General features: G+C 36.1%; 1 protein-coding gene across 1 annotated transcript in view; it reads right to left on the reverse strand.

The window, feature by feature from the left end:
- kcc (solute carrier family 12 member kcc) overlaps nucleotides 1–20,619 on the reverse strand; it is a 153,478-nt gene that overhangs the window by 39,130 nt on the left and 93,729 nt on the right. Inside the window, exons 2-6 of the mRNA XM_067117638.1 lie at nucleotides 4,858–4,930; nucleotides 3,610–3,868; nucleotides 1,893–2,078; nucleotides 1,179–1,414; nucleotides 87–286 (exon numbers count right to left, since the gene is read on the reverse strand). Coding sequence (XP_066973739.1) covers nucleotides 87–286; nucleotides 1,179–1,414; nucleotides 1,893–2,078; nucleotides 3,610–3,868; nucleotides 4,858–4,930 — 954 coding nt within the window. The remainder of the gene's footprint in view (nucleotides 1–86; nucleotides 287–1,178; nucleotides 1,415–1,892; nucleotides 2,079–3,609; nucleotides 3,869–4,857; nucleotides 4,931–20,619) is intronic.

Consider the following 20,619-nt stretch of genomic DNA (forward strand, 5'->3'; position numbering starts at 1 on the left):
CATAGGTAAAGAACTTGGAAGACACGACAGCTGGAAACTGTGAAAAAACTTGTAGTCCAAAAATAAACAAAAATCTATCATCTTACTGGTAAATACACTGGAAGCTAATCCCAATATAGCTGGACGAAGAGTCGTGTTGTGGTCTCTAAAGTAAGGGTCACAATCAGTGATGTTGGTGGCGACAGTTCCGTTATCCTTTGCACAATACATGTTCCACATATCGCCGTCTGGTTCTTTGGAGCAATTCTGGACTTGAGATAGCAATCTGGCTCCCAGTATACACATCCTGTGGGAAAATATTTAATCTCAACAGATTTGTAATAAAGCTGTCACTACAAATACCTGAAAAACTGTACTGTATTTGTATATCATAACTTGTGCAGTGTAAAATAAGTTTTCAAATACTTCAGTAATTGGTCAAGCATAAGTATAAGCATATACTATGCGACACTGTATCATTACCTTTCAATGTTCTAAATGTAAAACTGATACAATTTACTCTTGCGGCAAATGCAATCCACTATCTAAAACCTTCAAGGTCTAAATGGTCAGCTGCACTCCAAACTACCTTCCCCATTCATAGTTTCTATGGATTCTATCATAAGGCTAAAATATTTCATGATCCTAATAGCAACCTGCCTTAATTATCAAATATCCTTAAATCTCAATTTGTCATCTCAAAAGAAAATTGTCTAATATTTTGACATCTACACTGAAATTTATTGATGCAATGCAAAACCACCTGAAATGAAATTCAAGCACAAAAATCTTTAGATTAAATTTTACGTCTGGCAGTACCAATGGTTCAACTCGGCAGGCCAAGAGCTTTAAATTATTTTCTCAATACTCTTAAACTATTGTATCACGGTACAATGTAAGGAAGGCACTGTGACAAGAACAGACACATCAAAAAGTCAAATAAAAACAAACATTTATCCAGAGGGTTACCAAAATTCTACCGAGTTAAACCAAACAGTGAGAGCCAAAAATAAAATGTAAATATAAAAGACCAGCCTCAACAAACGGCACTGGTTTGAAATGAGGTGGAAAGATTCAAACTGGTCACTAAGCTCGGTATAGTACAAACAAAGGACGATATTTGTTTGTTAAGGACCACGAAGTAGACCACATTACCTTCTACTTAAGAAAGTAAAAAAAAAAGGGTTAATACAACTTACTGCAATTTCTCAGACCCGTTGATGTTGACAAAGATCCCAACAAGGATGGCGACGATGGATCCTATGACACAAGCTAACGCAATGGCAGCGAATTTGCTGACGAAAGCGACGCCGATGCTAACGATGGTGCACATGATCCACAGGAGAATGGTTCCGTAGACTCTGAAGTTATTGTACATTATATTTGGGTCTTTCGTGAAATCGCCGAATATCGACAACACCGGTGCCATATAAGTCTGGAAAACACAAATACTTTGTTAAGATGACAAAGAAATAGCAACAGAATGGATATTGCAATGAATGTTACCACTATAATTCACTTGCTTCAGCAGACTACTAAGCATAGGGTAGGCCTAAAAATGAAGTACGTATTTTTGGAAATTCAGGTTATTAGGTTTCAGGAAGGTGCCAAATGATGTGAACTGGTGACAACTGAAGCAAATTACACAAGTATCTGATGAATATCTGTGATGATTAACTGTATTGTACTCTACTACAAATTATCAGATTTTCCCCTGGCTAAGACAATAAAAAAAATCACCTAAGGAACACTGACAAGATGATAAACATCCACATGAGCTACTGCGTAAAACACTAAATGTCCTCAGACAAAATATTACTGTAAACTACAATTCCTGCCAATAGTCATTCGATCACGTTTTCTTTCTTATCAGATATGCACAGCAGAAATCAACAACTCAAAAGTGAACTTACTAAAAGGATCTCAACAGCTCCAATTATATACATAGCACCGGCAACTGTAGTGCCTATATAAAAGAGGAGGCCTACCGCCCCTCCAAACTCCGGCCCCAAGGATCGGGAAATCATGAAGTACGAGCCTCCCGCTGGAACGACACCGTTCGTGGCAATGGCAGACATGGAAATTCCAGTTAAAAAGGTCTGGAATAATAAAAAAAGGTTCACATTAACAGATTTATTATGACAGTATTTAATAAAGGCTGCCACAGTCTTCACCACGTATGGGCTACTTGTTCAAGATGGTTTGCATATGATCTGAAGATGTGCTTATTGTCACACAACAAATGGTTACATTTTGGGTAAGGAATACCTGAAAACACAGGCTTCAGTTCTCTCACCTAACCCCCTCCCCCCACACACATATATGTAATATATATATATATATATATATATATATATATATATATATATATATATATATATACATATATATATAATATATATATAATACATTATATGTGATACCTCTATTTTAAGGCAACCATATTTCTTGCATCTTTAAGGCTGAAATTTTCAAGGTCATGACTTACACGGCTGATATGCTGCTCCATCTGTTTATCATCATACCTCAAGCTGTTTCGGCCATTACCTCATGGCTAGCATCTTGGCAATAATGACATAAGGAAACTACAGTACCTATCTAATATCCAGTGCCAACTTACAAGCAAAAATTTAAAACTAAAAACTAGGAGTATGGATTAAATATGAAAATCAACAAAAAACGTGATCTCTGTACGCTGGTACTAGAATATCCCTCTACTGGAGGGGATAATGTAACTGGAGGAAGTCTGAGTGTTCAGCAATGGCTGCTGCCGTGTGATGTTCAACCCATTCAACAATCGCCAGTCACTCACAGTTATCCTCTTAAGTGTATATTTTCAGCACTTCTCATTAGAACTGGGTATCTTGGCGAGTAGTTTCAGCACTTTTGATTCGGACGGGGTACCTTCGAGGATATTTTCAGCACTTCTGATTATGACTGGGTATATTGGTGAGTATTTTCAGCACTTCTGATTACATCATCTGGGCAATGTCTTTGTTATGTAAGTTTACAAGATGTTATTGTGAAGGTTGGCTGTGAGGCTCAGCATGATACTCTTTCATAAGGTGCCTTTGGGGTGGCTACATGGGCAATGGTTCTCCGAAGGGTGTCGCCTGCTTCCCATCTGTATCCCATCTTAGGTCCGCGTGGGCAGCTTTCCAAATACTGCAGACTGAGAAGGCCTTCCTAACACAGCTACTGACGGCACATCTCTTGTTTGAGTCCAGACACTTTCCCCTTGCATTAAGCAGACTATCAGCAACACCTAAAAGTACGTTCTCCCCTCCAACCAGTGGACATTCTATTTCAATATCAAGCCTTCACGAGTCCCACTGGAGCCAAGGATACAAGCCCTACAGAGATCATGTTTCTCTGTTAATTCTCTAATACTATGTGGGTAGCTTGGAATTTTCGCCTGCAAGGTTGTACTAGACATTACAAATAAACCGTAGTTTTTTAGTGCAATTACTGCCTGATGATAGACATTGAGTCAACGGCTGATAATGCAGCAGGCATAAGGTTAAACAAAAGGAGCAATTTATGCCTCCCCTTTCACAAGCCAAACCTTGACGAAACGAGGACATACAGGAAACTGGAAAATGTTAGTACCAAAATTCACGGCGTTCTTACCGTACAGCAACAAATAAAGACTATGGTGAACGCCAAGACAGCTCCAGCCGTCCCGACGATCCAGGGCATACGGATGAAGAGGATGACGCCGAAGATGTTCTGGATGCACGGTAGATAGACGCCCATGACGGTTCCAAGCTTGGCTGCCGGCTTGGACTTGCTGGCATCCATCTCGACGGCGGAGGGGATTGTGGCATTGTAGTTGGCCAAGGAATTGATCATCATAGACACCCTTGGCCGCTCAACCATCTCCTCCTGGAGTGGGGTTGAAGAAATAGAAAAGGGTGGAATTGAAGTACTGGGTCCATGAACTTGGTAATGATAATAATAATATAATAATAATAATAATAATAACAACAACGGACTATCTCCGCCTGGAAGGGGACTAGAAAAAAAGGTGGAATTGAAGTAATGGATCCATGAACTTATGTTAATAATAATAATAATAATAATAATAATAATAATAATAATGCACCATCTAAGTCTTTAAAGAAAAAAGGGTGGAATTGAAGTACTGGGTCAATGAACTTGGTAATAATAATAATAATAATAATAATAATAATAATAATAATAATAATAATAATAATACTAATAACAACAGACTATCTCCTGGAAGGGGACTAGAAAATAAGGGTGGAATTGAAGTAATGGATCCATGAACTTATTATGTTAATAATAATAATAATAATAATAATAATAATAATAATAATAATAATAATAATAATAATAATAGTGCACCATCTCCTCCTTTAAAGAAATAAAAAAGGGTGGAATTGAAGTACTGGGTCAATGAACTTGGTAAAATAATAATAATAATAATAATAATAATAATAATAAATAATAATAATAATAATAATAATAATAATAAACCGGTACTACGACGCCCCCCCCTCATACTTGCTAAAAATCAATTTCAATATTAAGTATAAACAAATAAGGACTCAGGGGGATAAAGCTAAGCTCTTGAAACGAAAAGATATTTCTGGTAATTGTAGGATCTATCACAGATAAGTTTCAAGTTCATAGTATATAAACTGTCTTCAATACATACAGACCAGCAAGTGCTTCATATAGCACATGCAATGAGTACTACAAAAATTTTATATTATATATATATATATATATATATATATATATATATATATATATATATATATTTATATATGTTTATATATATATATATATATATATATATATATATATATATATATATATATATATATATATATATATATTGTACTAATTCAGTAGAGGTACAAATTCCTTTCGTAGCCACTCATCTCTTTCATATCTACCATGATCGGCTTGTCGTCCGCTCCATCTGGAAAGAGATATAAGAAAGATTTGAGAATTCATTCAAGACTTCAATTTAAAAAAAAAAATTGCAATCGTGAAACTACTGCGTGAGATGTCACTCAAATTTAACTTTTTTTTTTTTTTCAAATAATGAGACTTTGTAATTATAAAAATTCTGTCACTTTCAAGTTAAGGAAACTGATTTAAAAAACTGATATTGTCACATTATGGAAAATGTTTTAAAAACTGTCACTGTCAAATTATGGAATTTTTTTTAAAACTGTCATCGTGAAATTATAGAAATTGTTTTAAAAACTGTCATTGTCAAATTATGGAAACTGTTTTAAAAGTGTCCTTGTCAAATTGTGGAATTTGCTTTAAAACTGATATTACCAAAGTATGGTAATTAATTAAAAAGCATCTGTCATCATCCCTTCGTGAGATTAATTTGATAAATGTTTTGTCAAAACCCAGTTTTGAGTTAAAAAAAAAAAGTTTCGTCATGCCATTATGAGATTTAGTCTTATACAACGGTTTCATCATCCCATTAAGAGATTCAGTTTGATAAAACCGCTTCATGAACAAATCGTGAGATTTAGCTGAACACATTTCATTTTCTTTATCATGAACTAATACTTTGTGATAAAGATATATTCAATCTGCCATAAAATCTGCATCGTAAACAATCATATTAATTGATAACAAAACAAAACAGGTTTGTTGCCATTGTAAATAGGGACCTTAAAGAAATCGATGCATATACGTACTGTCAATGCTTTACTGTGACCGATTTCAATGTTTACAAGAGAATGCGTAAGCATCCACAATGACACACACATCGACTGGAAACAGCTGTACAGATGACACCTGGTTAACAAACACACACACACACACACACGCACATACACAAATCAACAGAATTCCTCCATCCTACTTATTACCCTTGAGATTCTAGCAACATATATACATGTAAAATAACATGTACCCAAGACGTGTATGCATGTATGTATGTATATGTATATATATACAATATATATATATATATATATATATATATATATATATATATATATATATATATATATATATATTACACATATGTATGTAATAAGTATGTACGCACAGACACCCACGCACATTCAACAAATATAATAAAGCATATGTTTGTCAGTCTACCTCAGCCACAAACAAAATGGCTGCCCTCTTATCATGAATGAGACCGAGATCCACCCCACAACCCCTCCCCCACCCACCAAAAAAAAAAGATATTACATGAAGTAAAACAAAATTTCAACCTCGCCTTGAAGCCAACGATTGCTTTTACACATACATGTATTAAAATTTTTTTGTTTTGTTTTGTTTCTGTAAGCCCCAGTAGCAACTTAATCTCATCTAAGCAAAGCTGAAAGCGGCAGAATTTTACTGCCCCCAGCCCATGTGGGGGGAAGGGGGGGCGAAGTTTACAATTAAGTTACAGAAAGATTAATAACTTTCTTTTACGTCTCATTTTACGAGACATAAAGGGCGCCTGACACTTCACTCGCCTTGTTACTAACCCCGAAATCCTGGGTCACGACTGGATACGAAGTCCACAATAGCGTATAAGTTCTCGTGAAAGAGCCAATTTAGTGTTACTTACATACTCCTGTGGACTTTTTATTTACCCTTTTTTTTTTTTTAAATCACGTCGAGGGTGACAACTAATCATGCGTGAAAAGGTATTCCAAAAGTAGATACATCAACATATTACTACACACACACACACACATATATATATATATATATATATATATATATATATATATATATATATATATATATATATACATATATGTATATATACAGTATATATATATATATAATATACATACATTTTATATAAATTATATCATTCCCAACGGTAACCACAATGAGTTCGCATTATGTGTTCGAAAAATCAACAAACACATAAATGACGTCAGAATGATTGACCTCATCGAACGCTGATGTCCTGAGGATTATCGGATCAGGAAAAATCAGAGCATGAAACAGCTCACTCATCTAAAGTAATTGACAGTGGAAAAGTACGCCATTAAATTCCGAGCTTTCAAGTGAAAACGAGAATGAGCAGAAATTCAAGATTTATTACGCAGTGTTTCTAAATAAACACGACTCCTGAACACCTATAGGCCTATCTGGTGTTTGATGTTTACGGTACCCAACAGCAGGGAATGAAGTCGTTATAAAAAAAGATTATTCTTGTTATAAATAAGCAAGTATATATATAAATAAATAGTCAGAATTCACATAAAGGCATAAACAGGTATACATTATTTGCTGCAAGGATTGACAAATTCCCAGATTATTACTCATGACATAAAAGGGAGAAAAAAAAAAAAAAACATAATGAACGTATCCAAAATAGGACACAGTTTAAAAACCAGGTTATGTTGTAACTGTAATAAACAGCATTTTCATTGTTATCGAGAGAAAACAGAGGCAGCTGGTAAAGGCTCATTAAAAAACAGCGACCCCGACTGACTAGAGGAATCAAACTGACAGACTAGAATTATAGTGATACTTGTATCCGGCCATGGTAAAAACCAGAAGAGGTGAGATGTATAGCCGGACTGACGATGTCTGTCGATAGACAGACAAACAGACAAGAGAGTTAAATAGATAGAGGGATACCGCTTGCGATTATAGTTACAAAATACTGCCTCTTTCCGTCACCAACTTTTGAATGGAAGAAAATGACCACATTAACAAACTACAAAATCGAACAAAGGACAAATAATCAAAATTAGGTCCTTCCACGAGTACACACACGCACGCGCGCGCGCGCACACCCACAGCTGCAAGACGAAAACAATACAAAAGCAATAAAAAAACAAGAACGATTCACGTCTCATTTTTCAAAGCCATGACCTACGACGCAGACTTACTCTTTGGATCTCGGCGACTGGAGACCTTCTCCCCCTCCTTCGGGCACTCCTCTTTGAGCCTCTTGAAGGCAAAGAGGGAACCTAGCACTGCCATTCCTCTTGCAATGGCTTTCCCTACTACTAAGTGTTTTTTTTTTCGTGTGTTGTTAGTGGCTTTAAAACTGAAAACGAAATCATGATAAAATTACGAATTCAAGATTCCAATAAATAGTATTTAAGGAATACGAAACTGTAAACAACTTGAATATCAACGTCAGAATATATATATATATATATATATATATATATATATATATATATATATATATATATATATATATATATATATATATATAGTTCCTCGTTGGACGAGTCGGTAGAGTTCTCGCTAGCACTCTGCTAGGGCCGAGTTCAGTCTCAGTCGGCTAATGAAGAATTAGAGAATTTATTTCTGGTGATAGAAATTCATTTTCTCGGTACAATGGTTCGGATTCCACAATAAGCTGTAGGTTCCGTTGCTAGGTAACCAGCTGGTTCTTAGCACGTAAAATACGTCTAATCCTTGCAGCCAATAGGAGAGCTGTTAATCACTCATTGGTCTGTTGGAAACTTTATATATATATATATATATATATATATATATATATATATATATATATATATATATATATATATATATATATATATATATATATAACAAGACATGTCCATAGGAGCATTGCGCAATATATGTATAAAAACTGACATACATCGACGTACACAATTCAAAATGTTATCTCTCAGACGGGAATTTTTTTATCAGTAGTGTCTCGAAAAAACAGTGAGAACTCTGTTTTTGCAGACAATCAGAAACCACACGGAGGTGACGTGTTGTTTACTCGACTGGATAATGTAATGTCTCCTTTGCCAAGAAGTGTCACCTTCATTTCCCGATACTTATCAAAAACAAATAAGAAAAAATTGACAAGACATTTAATGAACTGGAATTGGAATGTAAGATTTAGGTCAGAGGCCAAGCACTGGGACCTATGAAGTCATTCAGCGCTGAAAGGAAAATTGAGAATAAAGGAGGTTGTAAAGGTGTAACAGATGGAAAACCTCGCAACTGCACTGTGAATCAATTGTTAGGAGAGGGTGGAAAGTACGATAGAAGAAAGAGAATATGAACGGAGGTATACTAAAAGAAGTGAAAGGCGTTGCAACTAGGGGCCGAAGGGACGCTGCAAAGATCCTTAAGTGATGCCTACAGTGCACCGCGAGAGGTTTACTGATGGCAATACCCCCGTAATATTAAATTAACTGAGAGGTTCATGATGTCATCTGGATTCATAGTGGTGAGAAGATTTAGTCATAAAAGCTTTTGTTAAGAGACTTTTTAGGACTCTAGCACCGAAGCACTATGATTTTCCAAGAAATTTTAGCACAAAAGCATTCTGGTCTTAAAAAATTATTCGTGAGAAGATTCTATTGAAAAGCAGTTTTCTATAAAAGGAGATTAAAGCACGGCTTTATTTCGCTTTGGCAATAACTCATGCACTGTAGAAGTCTACCTTCAGCCATTTTGTTTCGAACAATCTTTCATTCTGTTTTAAAGAAGGTTCGACTCACTCACACACTTCACTTAAAGAGTTTACACTGAAGCGTTATATATCCTCTGCATATCCGAACCTCTGAGATTCTAGCAGTGTAGCGACAGATTGGAATACTGAAGCGTTCTATACCCTGAAAGGTTGAAATTCTGATGCGTTCTGTTTTAGCAATAATGAAATACTGAAGCGTTTTACGCCTTGCGCAGGTCGGAGTTCTGAAGCGTTCTATGCCCTGGAAAAACTGGAGCTCTGAAGTGTTCCAAACCTTGGAAAAATATGAGCACTGAAGCGTTCCGTGCCTCGGAAAAACTGAAGCTCTGAAGTGTTCCAATCCTTGGAAAAAATATGAGCACTGAAGCGTTCCACGCCTTGGAAAAACTGAAGCTCTGAAGTGTTTCAAACCTCGGAAAAATATGAGCACTGAAGCGTTCTACGCCTTGGAAAAACTGGAGCTCTGAAGTGTTCCAATCCCTGGAAAAAATATGAGCACTGAAGCGTTCTACGCCTTGGAAAAACTGGAGCTCTGAAGTGTTCTAATCCTCGGAAAAATGTGAACACTGAAGCGTTCTACGCCTAAGGCAAACGTAACACTGAAGCGTTCGCAACTTCCTCCCGTGGAAACGCAATTCTCAAAGTTAGTCTCTGATATACAGTAACAAAACACACGAAAAGAATATATATCTTGAACATCAATACTGAATCCTAAAGGAACACAAAATTTTTATATATATAAAAAAACTACATTGAAAAAGCTGGTAGAAACCAGCAAAAAGTTGAGCGGACACTACGTCAACGAAATCCCAACTGAAGCCATCCTCCCACAGATGGGCTTTATCTAATCAAACTTTATAATGGTATGACAAAAGAGCTCAGATAAGGCCGATAAAAAGATGGCTGCATTCCGCTTTTCAGGGAAAAACCAGAGGACGGTGTTTCAAAATATGCATCAATGTCACACACACATTATATATATATATATATATATATATATATATATATATATATATATATATATATATATATATATATACATACACGATATCAACTATACCTCACTTGTTGGCCGTGGGTGAAGGCGTCCCTGTAGTCCTGAGTTCTGTGTCTTTCGTTGGTTTCGAGCCCACGGGACGACGAACTTATTATCAACTGAAAAATTCCTTCGGTAACATATATGAAAATATATTATTTCCGAGGTAGAGCCAATTGGATATTAAAGGACGTTTGTAGCTTAATGCTTGTATATGAATCACGGTGATGTGATAAAAAGTCATATACTGTACATATATATATATATATATATATATATATATATATATATATATATATATATATATATATATATATATATATATATGTATATGTATGTGTATATGTGTGTGTGTGTGTGTGTGTGTGTATGTGTGGGGACTGAGGTGAAGAGCTCATTGTGTGCAGAGGGTTTGACAAGCTGCTGGTAAGCCTTCCGTGTAAGTGTCCGAAGCGGCTCGTGGCGTGGAAGTTCTCTGCACGGGGGTTCATCCACGATTCGGCGATTTAAATTTGAATGTGGTGGTAATCAACCACCCTCTGATAGAAGGAACGGCATATATATATATATATATATATATATATATATATATATATATATATATATATATATCTATGAAAATGCTGATAACTTTATAACCCATTTATATTTATATACTTTAGCGATATAAACCGCATCGAATCACTACTGTAGACTCCCATCGAACGTTGGACGTAAAGACTAGTAATCCACATAGGCCTAGAAAGCATGCGCCCCCACCCCCGCCCCAAACGGTGCCACGATAAGCCTTGAAAAATTAATCCCGCTGGATTATTCAAGAGTGCTGTGGTTATCAGTTGTGTTGCTGTCACTGGCTGGCTGGAGTAGCAGATAAGACAGGATGTTTATTATACGTACGTTCAAAATTGCAGTCGCTCCTCAGAACTATATATTTCTCATAGCCACAAATTTTAGTAGTAGTAACTATATAAATCAAGTGCAACGACAAGCATAACATTTTCCATATTATATTTATTTGTGCTACTGTCATTTTAAAATCTTCGGTATATCCTGAGGCCGAGATTTTTTTACTAAATAGTTGTAGTCAATATATGATTACACGTATTATAAAGCAAATAATCGTATTATAGAACACAAGAGTTTTTACGAAAAACGGAAAATTTCATGTGAATCAGGCCTACATATCTTTCCATTATCAGTATAAGAAAAATATTTTATCATTGTATGAAAAATATTTTATCACGGCACTCCACCCCACACAGAGTGCTATTATCCCGAACAGATGGTCTGGGTAACATGAGACTATTATTAGAAAATTACTTATAAACAACGTAATGTTAAAGGGGGGGAAAAATTTACGTAAATCACGAATCAATATGATAATGACGCATGGGAAAATATTTAGTTTTAACATTGCACAAGAACCCTTGCTGCCTTGTAATCGAATTTCTGAAAGAGGGGGGTTTTGAATCCATGCTTACACTGTTTATTTATTTATACACTCGGTGGCATTCACTCTCTCATGCGCACAAAAATACGAAAATACACAAGTTTACACACACGTATATATATATATATATATATATATATATATATATATATATATATATATATATATTGGGTTCGTTATTCTTTTACATGGGAATAATCGGGTTCGCTGTTTCTACACATGAACACTTCAGTATCAGACATTTGATCCCATGAGGGGTTATTACTAAACATATATATATATATATATATATATATATATATATATATATATATATATATATATATATATATATATATATATATATTATACTGTATAACATAAAGCCCGGTTGAAGCTAATATACACAAACCATTACGAAAATATACATTTCATCTTTATGCGTCTTACGGGACTTTAACGGACATATAAAAACGGCTGCAATCTTCACGGTAAAATAATAATTTTATTCATGTTAGTACTAAGCTACTACAGGATACTGCACAATAACAACAGCAATAACGATTAGATAAAAATTGAACACGACAGTGAATTTCTGTACTTGGTACACTTATTTTACTTTTCTTTGTCTAAACATTTCTCTACTGTACTATTATATTCAATATTCATTAACAATATGGCCTATATTAATATTGCTAACAGTAAAATCGTAGTCGACATTGCATAATGAACTTCAATATCTCGCCTTTGTATGTCCATTTATCTATCAGCACGGCACTGTATCACAGGATAATACAAGCATTGCAACATTACAGCAAAAGTCAATATGTATAAAAATAACAGCGGTGGTCGTTATAACGGGGCGCGCCCAGTGTATTTCATGCACCAGTTAGGATTATTTGTCGTGAATTTTACGTTAATGACATCTGTGTAAACTTCCGGACAAAATGAGTACAATTACAATTATTTTTTTTATATACAGAATGGTGAAAATGTACGTAAAATTGACATAATTATCTGACTATTCGAGTTAAACTTGCCATCATTCTTAACCAACTAATGTGTACATACACCACAGGCAATTACTGTTCCATTGCAAATACGATAAAATGTAACAAATTAGCAGCACAATTAAACAATCCACTCACTCAAGATCATGAGCTTGTGTAAATTTATTATGCAAAACTGTGGATATCTCCTATTACATTTAATTACTCTTCAAATTCTCGATTATCACGAAGTCACTGTAATGAAAATGAAACGTTTAATTAGGCTGTTATTCTCGTAATACTCACGGTTTCCTAAAGGATGTAACTGATGTTTAATAATGGCCGCCTAAACATTTCTGTTTCCAAATCAACAAGGAAAAAAGCCGTTTTCTTTCACTTCTGTCTACTTTTCTTTTTAATGATTGCACCGGCAAATTCAGTTGTTTCCAGACATAACTGATACATACTGATGAAGGACGATAATATAATAATATTGCAGAAATAAAGATAATACACAGAACACTAAAAACTCAACTGGTTCATGAGATCTCCGCACTTCTTGTCAAAGGTTTCCTTCACCGAGCCAACCGGTTCAGTTGCCATTTTCACTGAACTTATAGCAAATATGATACAGCTATTCCTATCAAGCTATAGTTTTTTCTGACCACTTCTATATTTTTACTTCTGAAGTAGTTTTAAGTAGATGTATAAGACGGAATGTCCCGAAAATTCTTCTTAAACAATATTAGAGCCATTAAATCAAAATATAGTTGACAACTCGGATCCCACCGCCCAAATCAGCCGCTGATTGGCGCGATTCTCCGTTCAACGACTCAGATGGTCTACAGTCTTTAAGGGCTCCTGCCAAGGGCATTTGGCAGAGAAAAAATGTCCTTTACTTATCTTCGTATCTGCCTAATTTGCTATTTGGAAACAGGCGTTTGTTACGCTTCGATAGGAAAGTCAGATTTGTTTAGGAACCCAATGACCAAAAATGGCTAGATATTGCTTTAACATCAAGGCACACCTACGGCACTTGTTAACTGGACGTTGAAAAAATTGGACACTTTGGCTGAAGTGTCAGTATTAAGAAGTTATTAGCGCAAGATAAAAATCCAAATAAAAAAATCAAATGGCTTTTGAAAGAGACCATATAATCATAACGTATGGAAAAATTAGGAATGACATTTTATGACAGAGTCATCACGAAGTTACTGAAACCATCGCCATACTAATAGCTATAGAGGTGACAGTACCCAAAGGATCCAGGTTGTCGTGTGTTCGATAAAGCCCGTACTGGAATAGCACTGACTTCGTTAATTATTACCGCTGCAGCATTCGTCCTGGATATTACAGCCCACGTAACCATTTATTTTTAGCAGAACACTAAAAGGTAATAAGCACCAGCAATGTACAGTAATAGTTCTTGACAGAAGATCAATCACTTTACTCGAATTTTCACCGATTTAAAAGGTTAAGGGGCCAACCCATGCTCCCAGGAGGCAACATTTAACAAATTTAAACCTCACGTCATCAGTTTTTCCAAAAGTGCCTAGATTGGACGTAATAATTTTTACAAATATATTGAAGCAACATTTCCCTGTACAACGGTTATGACTGAATTAATCAGGATACATGCACTGGTGTCATTTTGTATAATGAGGAAAAATAAGACCGAATATGTAGTAAAAAGAGGAAGCGGTATTTTCGCTCTGAGGTCATAAAATTCGCATAATTTTGGCAAGTGCACCCACTGCGTGAATCGATATCAAGCTTGGCAGAGCTAACGTTATCCGTGAGAATGGAGGCGTTGGAATGGAATGAAATGAAATGGCAGAAATCATGAAACCAATCTGAAACGGACATTCTTTTTGGCAATCCGGGTTCCTGACGCGTGAAGGTGGAACAGAAAATAGGCTAAGGTGGAACTTGAAAAAGTTAAAACATGGCCCTTGGGCCTAGTTAGAATAGAAGAACGACAATCTCTGAAAACTTAAGACAACTTTCAGATATGTGTGTGTGTGTATTAAGTATGCATATGCGCTTATAGATAATAAATTTGTATTATTTATATGTAAGTATATATATATATATATATATATATATATATATATATATATATATATATATATATAATAATAATAATAATAATAATAATAATAATAATAATAATAATAATAATAATAATAATAATAATAATAATAATGTGATGTAAGCTCTTGTGGGGAGTGGGGACACTTCCACAAAGTTACTACCTTTCTCTTAAATATAAAGTGATGGGTTCTTATCTTCACACTACATATCTTCTAAAGAACAGAAAAAAAAAAATGAATTTTAGATTACCTCTTCCCGAGACATATGACACATCAGACAAATCCTGCATGAGTCATCTGTTTCTAATGTCCTAAAACGTAATGGCAGGACTCCAAATGGTGTCCTAACTTCCACCTTTCAATGATGTGAATTTTATAGTCCAGACCGCTGGTGGTGTCCCGGTGGAAATTTAATCCTGTACGAAAGTATAAAACGGCCGAGAATTATGGTTCTTCTGATGAGCTCGCGTTATCACTGTCATTAACTTTCATGATATTTCCTTCTCGACTTTCTCTAGGAGTGGAATATAGAATTTGGGCCAAAGGCCAAGCGCTGGGGCCTATGAGGTCATTTAGCACTGAAAGGGAAATTGACAGTAAAGGAGGTTTGGAAGATGTGACAGTAGGAAAACCTTGCAGTTGCACTATGAAATAATTGCTAGGAGAGGGTAGACAGCAAGCTGGGAAAGAATATGAATGGAGGTACTGTAAAAGGAATGAATGGGGTTGCAGCTAGGGGCCGAAGGGACGCTGCAAAGAGCCTTAAGTAATGCCTACAGTCCCCCTACGGAGGACTTTCTTTAGGACCGAGTTCCTCCTCCGGATTGAGAGAAAGATGACATCCACGGCGCTAGGTCCTCCGTCAGGAGTAGTGGATCTCTCTGGAGAAAAGATGAAATCAGTTTTAACCAATACAAGAAATCTATTCTGAGACAAAAGGTGATCGATGTGCCAAGCGACGGTTGCAAGGTTGGTTAACAATGAACCGGCCATATGCCAGTAAGAGCCCTTAACCGAAGTATCGTCAGTTGTGGAAGGGAGTTGAGGTATGGGGTGGACCCCAGCGTATCTCTCCTTGTCTTTTTAAGGCCTGATTTACAACGATAACAGGGACTGATCGATCTGACACTTCCAACAGGAGACAAAACAGCAAACGTCCCCCACAAGTCAGATTTTTATAAGCGACAACTTTCGACTAGAACACGAATTTATTCTTAGATATATTACTCCTTAGTATGATAAGGGAAAAATGGTATTAAAATTTTTTTTATACATAAACGAGACAAAGAAATGGAAGCCTACACATAATATCATATAAATTTCAGGAGGTTTTAGTCTAACACCACAGAAGTTCAAGCTATTGTGGGCTACTTTCAATAAGGAGTTTGCTCTGTAAACTTTCTGCACCACAATAAAAAGTTACAATGACAAAAACATTGACCATAAAAGCTGGCCTCGAGCCACATCCAACTGATCTCTGCTGCAAAAAGTTTCAAATCCTTTCACAAGATTCTACAGTGTTTGGTTATTACAGCCACTAAGTGGGCCATACAAGTCATGCAATAAGAGGGGGTCCTTACCAGAAAATATCATAAAGTTCACCGTAGTGAGGTAGTGCCGTCAGTGCACCGCACGGGGTGCACTGTAGGCATTACTAAAAGGTCTTTGCAACGTCCCTTCGGCCCCTAGCTGCAACCCCTTTCACTCCTTTAACTGTACCTCCAGTCATATTATCTGTCTTCCATCTTGCTATCCATCCTCTTCAAACAATTATTTCATAGTACAACTGAGAGGTTTTCTTCCTGTTACACCTTTCAAGCCTTTTTGCCGTCAGTTTCCGTTTCAGCGCTGAATGACCTCGTAGGCACCAGTGCTTGGCCTTTGACCTAAACTCTTTTATGCCAATATCACCAAGTTACCAAATTCGGTCTTTTTCAAAATTTTTCTGTAATCGACTCTCTCGGAAAGAACAAGAGTGGCCTGGCGAATCCTCAAGTGACTGAAAAGCTAATAAAACTAAAAAGTTCCTTTTTTAAAAATCTGTTACTTGTTATCTCCCCCTTTCTTTCGTTCTCTGATTCCTTTGCATTTCCCATTCGCGATTCCATCCACCTGGCGTTGATTCAGGAAAGAATTTGCTGACTGAAAGAAATGGAATAAGCACAAGCTTTGTAGATAGGTCGTTACGCAGGGAGTCGAGGCAATCCTTACCAGAGAGAGAGAGAGAGAGAGAGAGAGAGAGAGAGAGAGAGAGAGAGAGAGAGAGAGAGATTGATCGAAGTAAATTCAAAAGTGAAAGATACCAAGAAAAAGATCACTGTTACATTTTTCTCCATTTTATATCATTGTTAATGTCTCCTTTTCTTGTTCAAAACTTGTATCATTTTGAGTTCGTCAATTAGCTGATTTTTCGATAACGAGCACTGCAGGTGTGTATGTTTCGATATAAATATGCACACTTTAAGTGACCAGAGAGAGAGAGAGAGAGAGAGAGAGAGAGAGAGAGAGAGAGAGAGAGAGAGAGTACACCACCATGGCGTTCTGAATTACTTCATTACGAACCACGCTTCTATTAGTTAGCCCGTGAGATTAATCGGGCAACAGATCTCAAAGAGAGAGAGAGAGAGAGAGAGAGAGAGAGAGAGAGAGAGAGAGAGAGAGAGAGAGAGAGAGAGAGAGAGAATGTTCGATTTCGGAAGGGGGGAATTTTCAATTTGGCCTCCAAATGAACAGGCCTAGTGGGTTCAATTAATTTGGTACGTGACAAAACCAAACAGCAGCCCCGCCAGGCCCCAGTGAGAAGTCTCCTTGCGGGAAGGCTCTGAACAAGGTACTCTCCAAGATCTTTATAATTCCTTTTTCTTCTCGGGAATTCCAGCCGCCTTCTTCCTGGGAACCCGATTCGTGGTTGGTATTATCTCAGTAACTTGGTTAGTTTGTATTCTCAGATACTCTGTTACTTGGTATTCGCTCTGTTACTTAGTTACTTAGTGTTCTCAGTTACTTAGTATTCTCTCCGTTAGTTTGTTACTTAGAATTCTCGCCTACTCAGTTACTTAGTATTCTCTCCGTTACTTTGTTACTTAGTATTCTCAGCTGCTCATTCACTTAGTATTCTCTCAGTTACTTTTTTACTCAGCATTCTCACCTACTCAGTTACTTAGTATTCTCTCTGTTACTTAGTATTCTCAGCTACTGTTACTCAGTAATATCTGAGTTACTTAGTTACTTAGTATTCTCTCTGTTACTTAGTTACTTAGTATTCTCTCAGTTACTTAGTTACTTAGTATTCTCAGCTGCTAAGTTACGTAGCATTCTCTCAGTTACTTAGTGTTCTTTCAGTTACTTACTTACCTAGTATTCACAGTTACTGAGTTACGTAGTAGTCTCTCAGTTACTTAGTCTTCTGCAAAAATGAGAGAAAACTCCAAAATGCACAGAGGAATTATTACAGCTTCAGGAATGATCCTTTATGGTACTAACATGCAGACTCTTTTTGGAGTATTTGATTTCAGGTTTCGGGAATATGATGAAACTTTGTTATATCATACGAAACAAAAACGAGATTTGTACTAATAACTGGTAGCATGATCGGGGTGTGTGTGTGTGTGTGTGTGTGTGTGTGTGTGTGTGTGTGTGTGTGTGTGTGTGTGTGTGTGTGTGTGTGTGGGGGGGGGTGTGTGTGTGTGAACTATTTGGAGAGAAAATGGTTATCACATTACGCCCGAATATTATTTTTATGTTCTTAATTTACTTGAATCTTAATTTTATTCATTTTAATTTAATTTCATTTAATATTTTTCACCTATATTTACTTTTCTTGTTATTTCATCCCATTTTTTTTGGTATTTCAATAAGTTCTTAATGCGGAAACATAGGATAAAAAAACCGTGTCTCATTAAAAGCATAATGAATTTCCAAAACAGTTGGGACTACGAAGCATCTGTAATGTAGCGCAAAAAAAAAACGAAAACATACAATAAAAAAACCTTGTCATTAAAAACAAATAGCCAAGAACTTCCAACTCAGTTGGGACTACGAAGCATCTGGACAATAAAAAAAACCGTGTCTCATTAAAAACATAATTTCCAAAACAGCTGGGACTACGAAGCATCTGTAATGTAGCACAACAATAAAAAAACACGAAAACATACAATAAAAAAAACCTTGTCTCATTAAAAACAAATAACCAAGAACTTCCAACACAGTTGAGACTACGAAGCATCTTCTGCAATGTAGGGCGACTTCAAAAAAAAAAGAAAGAAAAGAAAAAGAGAAACAACTCGAAAACGAAGAGGCACAAACGAGTGGAAACAACTCGATCGTTTTCACCAGCCGCGTTTCCCTTCGAATTCTTTTTTTTTTTTTTTTCGAATTTCCTTGCTTCCCGTCCTCCCAACGACGTCTAATCAACTTCCATTCAAGAGGAGAGGGTGGTCTGTCACGGCCTGACAGGATGGGCTCTTTTAAAACGTTCGCTCCTGAGGCGCAGTCAATACATATATACTTACTTGTATCAATAACCAACGCGCATACACACACACAAGATCGCTAACACACGCACACATATCTATAGCTATCTATCTATCTATCTATCTATTCATCTATCTATCTATCTATCTATATATATATATATATATATATATATATATGTGTGTGTGTGTGTGTGTGTGTGTTAGGTAATGTTCACAATGAAATTCCAGTTACAAAACATAGGATATCAAAAATATATATATACTATGTTCTGTAACAGGAATTTAATTGTAACCTTTACCTAACATTAAATTAAGCTCGACATAGTACTTTTACATTTCACACACACACACACACACACACACACATATATATATATATAAATATATATACATATATATATATATATATATATATATATATATATATATATATATATATATATATATATATATGTATATATATATATGTATATAAAACTCATTTTAAGTATGACTATGACAGTGCCACTTGAGTTTCTTTTAACTTATAAAGGGGCAATGGTTTTCTGTTGAATAAAAAAACACACTTGCATCTCGTTCATTTTCACAAGCAAAATGAAAATTACTGTGTTGATGATCTCGCTGCTACGCTGAAAACAAAACTGTGGAAACACAGAGGGGTAGCAGAGTTCAAGAGTAATTTCTTCAAGCATCAAGAGGACCAATAACATTCAATAGTGACGGTTGTCATGTTACCTGCATGGCAGTCAGACGATAACTAACTTTTAAAAAAAATTTATTCATAAAATTCTTGGGTCAATAACTGAAGAAAAATTCTCATACAATACAATACAACGAGTAAACAGAGACTAGAACCAACTGGAATTCAAACTAGAAATGCTAACTGACAATATAAATAAGGCAAACAATCTTTCGGAAACAAACCGAAAAATATGAAAACGAAATCTCACTTTCATCCCGTCTCCAACATGAATGGACTCCAAGACCTCTCTTGTCTTGACCATTCATATGCTGATGATTCTGTTCTTGACAGATACTCCTCCTCCCCCTCTTGGACCAACTCCACCTCCGCCTTCTCCTCCTCCTCCTTCACCTCCTCCTCCTCCTCAACCAACTTCACCTCCACCTCCTCCTCCTCCTTGACCAACTCTACCTCCACCTCCTCCTCCTCCTCCTTGACCAACTCTACCTCCACCTCCTCCTCCTCCT

Source organism: Macrobrachium rosenbergii, chromosome 15 (assembly GCF_040412425.1).
Source record: "Macrobrachium rosenbergii isolate ZJJX-2024 chromosome 15, ASM4041242v1, whole genome shotgun sequence".
In the NCBI taxonomy this organism is placed as follows: domain Eukaryota; kingdom Metazoa; phylum Arthropoda; class Malacostraca; order Decapoda; family Palaemonidae; genus Macrobrachium; species Macrobrachium rosenbergii.